This window comes from Onychomys torridus, chromosome X (genome assembly GCF_903995425.1).
Source record: "Onychomys torridus chromosome X, mOncTor1.1, whole genome shotgun sequence".
Taxonomy (NCBI): domain Eukaryota; kingdom Metazoa; phylum Chordata; class Mammalia; order Rodentia; family Cricetidae; genus Onychomys; species Onychomys torridus.
In genome coordinates, this window is record NC_050466.1 from 47,737,583 (window position 1) to 47,745,036 (window position 7,454).

General features: G+C 46.0%; 1 protein-coding gene across 2 annotated transcripts; it reads left to right on the top strand.

Moving 5' to 3' along the window:
* The first annotated feature begins 1,076 nt into the window (after nucleotides 1–1,076).
* Nucleotides 1,077–6,886, top strand: LOC118574090 (uncharacterized protein CXorf40 homolog). 2 transcript variants are annotated; one of them, XM_036174738.1, is made up of 4 exons: nucleotides 1,077–1,272; nucleotides 1,416–1,524; nucleotides 5,295–5,565; nucleotides 6,338–6,886. In XM_036174738.1, the coding sequence occupies exons 3-4, from the start codon at nucleotides 5,313–5,315 to the stop codon at nucleotides 6,598–6,600; spliced, it is 516 nt and encodes a 171-aa protein (XP_036030631.1). In that variant the 5' UTR covers nucleotides 1,077–1,272; nucleotides 1,416–1,524; nucleotides 5,295–5,312; the 3' UTR covers nucleotides 6,601–6,886. The 2 variants fall into 2 exon arrangements, with proteins under 2 accessions (XP_036030631.1, XP_036030628.1); XM_036174735.1 differs by lacking the exon at nucleotides 1,077–1,272 and having other exon boundaries at nucleotides 1,310–1,524.
* Nucleotides 6,887–7,454: the final 568 nt, after the last annotated feature.

Consider the following 7,454-nt stretch of genomic DNA (forward strand, 5'->3'; position numbering starts at 1 on the left):
TAGCCCATTTCTATTAATCTATAGTTTGCCACATGGCTCGTGGCTTACCAGTACCTTACATCTTTCTTGTCATGGTGGTGGATGGTGATGTCTTCCTCCCCAGGCTTTCACTTCCTAAAATTCTCCTCCTCCTTGTCCTGCCTACCCTATCCTTCCTGCCTGGCTACTGGCCAATTAGCACTTTATTTATTTTAACCAATCAGAGCAACACATTTGACATACAGAACATCCCACAGCACACAGCACTGCCCACCACTCCAACCTCAGCATGCACAGCCCCACTGGACATCAACACACACAGTACCACCCATCACTACTAACCCAGAATGTGTGCCTCTCATACCACTCCTATATCACCACAAATGGCCCCTCTCTTCTCTTTCAGAGTTTCTAGGTCTTTATTACATCACTATCCAAAGCTATTTTCCTACTTCATATGTCACCAATCACTGAACCGCCCCCAACCTCTACCTCAGCATACACAGCCCCGCCCACCCTCCTAATTCAGCAAGCTGAGGCATTCCTTCCTCCTCCTATAGCCCTCCACCACAAATGACAGGATCCATAGCTCAGCTCTGTCAACCTATCTCACCATTTACAGCCCTGGATGGTGCTTTGAGGCCCTGCCCACCTTACTTAGCATTCACAGTCTGGCCCACCACTGCCATTTCAGCATGCACAACCCTTCCGTTCACCTTAAGCAGATCTGGGTCAAATTAAGTTGGAAATTAAAGTTCTGCTCTAATATCCCGGTAGCCCCACCCATGCAGGACAACACACTCCGCCCAACTCGGTTCACTGCCCTGCCCAGACTACAAGCACTGGCAATTCCAATCTGTTCCCAAGGGACTCCAGTGCACAAACTCCTGACCCGATGCTCACAACTCCTCCCCGCCCTGTCCCACCCCATGCCTAACCTCATGACTCACAGCTCTTCCCTGGACCTATTCCAAGCCCCTCCTCAACAAGCCTCTTCCTTTAAAGTTCCCACCCCGCACCTCCTGCTGCCTGGCACCCTGCTACTTTCGCGTGTTTTTGCAACCCATTTGACTGAATCCCCGTTTCCTTTTCTCACTTCTTTTTTGTTTCCCCCCAGCTGCCTACTACCGACCCTGACCCAGCTTTATCTGCCAGATTGCTTTAAGAAACCGGTAAATTCCACAAAGTCTCCTAGCACCCAGTGTGGCTTACAGCTCAATTACGTAAATCCGCATTGTCCTATCCCTGATGCAAGAACGGTGCCTAAAGTTCTAATTGGCTGTGAATGTTTAGGTACGTAAATGGACCTAGTGTGCGTGCTTACGCAAGATTATGTGCGTAAGGGCGTGGATTTGTCTCTGCGTTTGTTTCGCTGCTTAAAGAGTTAAAGTCCCAGAGCTCTGATCGTCACTAGCCAAATGCTTTCCTTTCTTTAGAGCCTATGTTAGCCACCCACTCTTAAGAGCCGCTGGTACTGAAGACCTCCCTGGAACGCTGAAAGGCAGAGGACTGTGCTGTAAACAAGAGTCGGCTGAGAGCTAAGAGGTAAGGCTGAAGAGACCCACAGCAGGAAAAGGACAGGTAATCTCTGAGTGAGAGCCTGTGAGCTTTCCCCCACCCCAATTGAAGGTGCCCCAGGCTCCTGCTTCCCCGACTGTGCAATTCATAACCCATGCAAGGCCATCCCAAAGCTAGTCTAGCTCAAGGCTGACCTTTGCCTACCCCATCTTGTCAGCATCTCACTGTTTCTCCAAAGTGTGGATGCAGGCGCATGGAAACCATGTATGCTGTTCCACAGGCTCCAGTCCCTCCTTACTTTTAGGCTATGAACTGAGACCCCAGACTGTTAGGGGTGCCGATTTGTGGCTTTTTGTTAATATGCCCGGTTTCATCTACCAGTTTACATTGAAAGCACTGGGATTCAGTACACCTGAACATTCTTTGTGGCATTGTTTTCCTCCTGTTAGATCGTGCATGTTTGGCTTAATGGAACCACTTGCAGAATTAACTTTCTACATCAGGTGGTCCTTGTCCCAGTCAGAAAGGGACCTTGAACCAAGCATTGAGTGAGATGCACGTGTGTGTTCTCTGTAAGGCCAGCTGTAATTCTTGTTGATCTCTAAAACTTGCTGAGTAGAAAGAAGCCTTTCCTGTTGCCAATAGCCAACATAACTATCTTTTACTTGATGTTTTCCTTATCTACCTTCTGCTTGTGCAAGTGGAGAAGCAGAGACAAGCCAAAGAGAGCAGCTTCTTCATTCACAGAACAGGGTTGTCTGCAGTACCCTTGAGGAAGGGCACTCAGCTGGTTTGGCTGCTGGGTAGTTAATGAAGTAGGAAAAGAGCACATGTCTAGGGTGGGCAGCCAGATTACAAGGGACCATGAGGGGGCCTACTGAAATGGGTGTGTTTTGGACTGGTTGGGACAGGAGCCCTTGGCAGATTTCAACCTAAGAATGAAATAATCTGACGACCCCAGCACCAAGGCCATTCTAAGTGCAGTGTGGATAGTAGAGGGCAGCAGGCAAGTTTCACAGCACAGGGCCTCTGAAAAATAGTGCTTGAAAAGGCAGTGGATGATAGGGGCTTGATAGGATGGTGGCTATAAAGATAATGGAAGATAATGTTTGGGAAGCATTCATAGACAAGTAGTGCTGTGTGGGAGGAGGAAAGGGCAAGCATAAGAGCTACTACATCTAGGCAATACAAATAGGACAGACTATGACCTCACTTACAAAGGAGAAACTGGTAGATTTGGGTTCATAGAAGTTGAACTCCCAAGTCCAACAGCCTGCCTCAGTCACCTGAGTAAGAAGGTGTGGACCATGACATAGCAGACAGAGTAGGCCATTGAGCATCATGGAAGCCTGGGAAAGGGGCAGCAAGGGATGCTGAGGTATTGAGTATTGTGAAGGCAGAGTTCTCATAGGCCAGATGTTCTCTCTGTAAGACCAAGTTTAAGAGGAGTGCCAGGGGATAGAACACAAAAGGAAGGGATCATATGGTTAGAAGGTCAGAGGAAGTAGAGATCTGTGTGTGGACCACTATTTGATATTTCTGCTGTGGGCAATGTGTAAAGAAGGTAGGGTAAGCCTGGAGGCATGAGTGACTCACAGAAGGGACTTTAATTGTGTGGTTAAAAAAAAAAAGTGTGCAGTCACTGTTCTCAGAGGCAGAACCATCCACTCATGGAATGGAGAGACAGTGATGCTGAGCAAAAGCAGACTGGCAGAACAGAGGTCCTAGATTCTAGGACTTAGAATGAATGTTATAGGCTAGTCCTCAGTGACAAAGAACTGGCTTAGTGTTCTAGTTTCTTCTGTTGATATGACAAACACCATGACCAAAAGCAATGTAGGAAAATATTATATTTTGATTTCTGTTGGCTGAGATAAAATGTTGACAAAAAGCTTGTGGGGTCAGGGAGCATTGCTTGGCTTGTATTTCCAGGTCACAATCCATCATTGAAGAAAGTCAAGGCAGGGACTTAGAAGGAAGAACACTGCTTTCTGCCTCACTCACGGGCTTATGCTTAGCCCAGGATCACCTGCCTAGAGATTAATAATCTAGACAGCCTTCCACAAGCCAATCTGATATGGAAAGAAAATATTAGTTTACAGGATACAACCTATCACTGGGGGAAGTCAGGGCAGGAATTCAAGGAAAAACTTGAAACTAGGCCTGTATGCTATTCAACACAATATTACTTGTGACCATGAAGCTCACTCCCAGCCAAGGAGCAGAAATCAAGAAGAAATGCTGTTTGATTGCCTGCCTATAGACTCAGGGTTAGCTAGCTTTCATTTACAGCCCAGTATCACATTCCTTGTTGTGGTACTACCCACAACAGGCTGGATCCTCCTACAATAATTAATATAACAAACTCCCTCAACAGATGTCCACATTGGTTAGTCTTATCTGGACAGTCCCTCAATTGACTCCCTTCTGGGGTGAGTCTAGGCTGTGTCAAGTTGACACTTAAAACTAAATAGGACTGTGAGTGTTGCTAGCCTTGAGAAGCTGAAATGTGACTGGAGAAAGGTATGAATGACAGACTGCTTTTATCCTGGAAGGGCCATGTCTTATAACTAAAGGATACCCATGAGACTAAGGTTTTGTATTTAAAGAAGGATCAGGAAGGCAAAAAACAGAATGGAGGGGGCAGTTCATCAGTGGACAGCAGAGCCAAGATAGAGCCCTGTTCTCAGTGCCCCTGTTTTTGCTGCTGTCACAATATTGAAAATGGTCACCCTTGGCTGTGTCCCCAGGTAACGTGTTCTTGGCACTTCATGTGCTGTACTTACAGTCACATGCAAATGGAAGCTGGGTGGTATGCTAAGACTGAGCTGAGGTTCTGACTTCATGGCCATGGCTCTATCAGCATGACCCATTAGTTCCTAAGGCACAGTGTGTCTTTCACAAGGGACACACAAAGACTGCAAGGAACTGGATATGAGATGTGCAAAATCACGTCATTGCCACCCTAGGCCATTGCTTTCTCACTCAGCATCTTTTTTCCATCATCTATACAGGGATCCTAATAGGCATACTGACTGTGCTGGGTCATTTGAGGATGCAATTCACTATGCAAAGATACTTCTCTCCTAGGAACTAGAACATAGACGGTGTATGAGTATTGGCGCCCTAGTGTTTAGTGTCATCATTCACTTCCTTAGGCTTAGGTCATGAGATATGACAAGGGGCTTGAGAAGCATGGCACCCACAAGACCCAGGAGGAGACACAGATGAGGCTATTTGAGATCAAAGGGGATTTCAAAAGTAAATCAAGTTTACATTTCAAGGATTGGTGTTCACTAGCTCAAATTGGAGTTGGACAGTTTTAGACCTATATGAGCTATAATGACAGGGTCAGGAAGCAAAGAGTCTTGGTGACAGTGACATAGGAAGAAAAAGTAGGAAAGCTAAGACAGTCCCTCTGTGCTAAAGCCAGCCTACTCAGATGTGAAGCCTGACTAGGTCAAGACGGCCTTCCCTCCTATGTGTTCCGCTAGGGCCTAGTGACCTCTGTCAGCACTGACCACACTGTTCTCCTGGTACCTTTCTATAGCTGTTTCTGTCCTATTTTGTGAGCTCCCCAAAGACGACAATGGACCATGCATCATCCTAATTCCAGCCATTGGCTTTGGTCCTAACATTGGGCAGGCCACCATTAACCTGTAACGGGAAGCAGCACATCAAGTTCAGTGGAGTTTGGGGGCACATGAGAAACATCTGGGGAAGGTGAGGCCTAATGGACATGAGGCCTAATGGACATGAGCCTGAAGAGCTGAGCTGTGATATGCTTTTGTGTTTAGGCTCAAAGACTGAGGAAAATGAAGTTTTCCTGCCTCTCCTTCCGGCAGCCCTATGCTGGTTTCATCTTAAATGGTGTCAAGACTCTTGAGACTCGTTGGCGTCCCCTGTTGAGGAGCCATCAGAAATGTACCATCGCCATCCACATTGCTCACCGGGACTGGGAAGATGATGCCTGGCAGGAGGTGCTGGTAGAGAGGTTGGGAATGACCCTGGCACAGATTCAGACCTTACTACAGGAAGGAGAAAAATATGGCAGAGGCGTGATAGCTGGTAAGTGAGTCTGTGTCAAATATGAAGTAGATAATTCAGACAGGATCCAAGACAGTTCAAAACAGGCTGTTTTGCTTTTAGCTAGAGGGTATAGGTTAAAGTTTCTAAGCAGCCTGTCTTAATAGCTGCCAGAGTAACTAGGCTGGTGTACATAAGCCTGGATTCCATAGACTCACATAGTTACCTCTTGACTCTGGGCCTTAGATCCTGTTTGTGTTGTGATCTGAAAACCTGTGTCAAGTCAGTACCTGTTTTTAGCATTGGACTATGTGTGCATGAATATGTGCAAAAAGCATGGCCTTAGTTCCACACAGACATGAAAAACTGGAGTGTTATCTAGAATAAAGCTGCCTGCATGGCTTCTAATGCCAGTCACAAGGACCCTGGGTAAGATACCAATCAACATCTGATCAAGTCACCTGGTGACCTAATTAAGCATCTTATTGACTGTAGTCTTCCTGGCTAGGGCTGGTGCTCTTTCAGGAGTTAAACACCACCAGCCAGCCTTAGCAGCGTGCTAGAACCTGACTGTCATTTAAAACAGGAGCCACTGGGGACAAACCATTCTCCTTTTTCTCAAGGCCTGTGGCTGCCTTGATTCCCTAGTTTAATTGGTCATGTCCCAAGTATTCAGTGAGAAAAATCCCTGTTTCTTATCATTTTGGTGATATGTTATACCCCATCAGTTGACACTATAGTGACCCTGCTGTCATAAAGATAACCTTGCTGCATAGAAAAGAATACATCTGTATGTTTTTGTTTTTGTGTCTAGGACTTGTTGACATTGGAGAGACTTTGCAGTGTCCAGAAACCTTAGCTGCCGATGAGGTTTTAGAACTGGAAACTCAAGCTGTGCTAACCAACCTGCGGCAGAAGTACTTGACTCCAATGTCAAATCCCAGATGGTTACTAGAGCCAATACCTAGAAAAGGGGGGAAGGATGTATTCCAGGTAGATATCCCAGAGCACCTGATCCCTCTGGGGAAGGAGTGGAGCAGTGAATGCACTAGAGAACAGTGTCAAGAAAACAAGTAAGCAATGTCCCTGCCATTAGTCCATCATAGTATAAACCTCTAAATATCACAGTGACTCTAAGCCACTGCTGCCATGCTATGCTGTTCCCAGACTCAGACTGCTATGTTCTCAATGAAAGGGATAGCAGTGAGGACTTCCCATCTACTGTGGCTATATCACTGAGATGCAAAGCCTAAAGAAACTTGGCCTTTATAAAAAAGGAAAACTGCCAGGAAATGACTTCTTGCTGAAGTTCACATTAGTCCTACGGTTTTCTGTATTGCACAAATAAATGTATTAATAAGAATTTAGCGTCTGGGCTCACTTTGTCCTTTCCCATATATTTATTGTAGTCAAACCCCATGCAGGGTATGGAAGACAATGATACAGGAACAATGCAGATGTAAATTAGCTAGCATGTAAATTCCAGGCTCACATTTAGGATGTTTATTTAGCACCACAAGATCTGTTTTTATTTGGTAAAATTGGTTCATTTCCAGAAAAATGGTGATTTTTTTTTCTCAGTCTTTTGTGGCCCAGGAGTTTACGAACATCTTTTTGTTGTTAAACAGCACGCAGATTATACACGTGTTGTCTGAGTATGCCTCCTCCTGTTCCTTCCCCTCCACTTCTTCCCCTCTTCCTCTTCCTCCTCTTTCTGCTCCTGATCCTCTTCCTCCTCAGCAGACACACTTAGGGATATGGCTGAGAGGGCAGCTTTCAGGATGGAATGGCAAGTGTTGTACACAGACATCACATACCCATATCTGAGGTACCCCGAGGAGCTACTGGGCACATGCCCAGCCCCTTCCATTTTAATAGTATTCAAAGGAGAAACTGTACCTTTAATCAGACGTGCCCTCTCCATGTGGGCC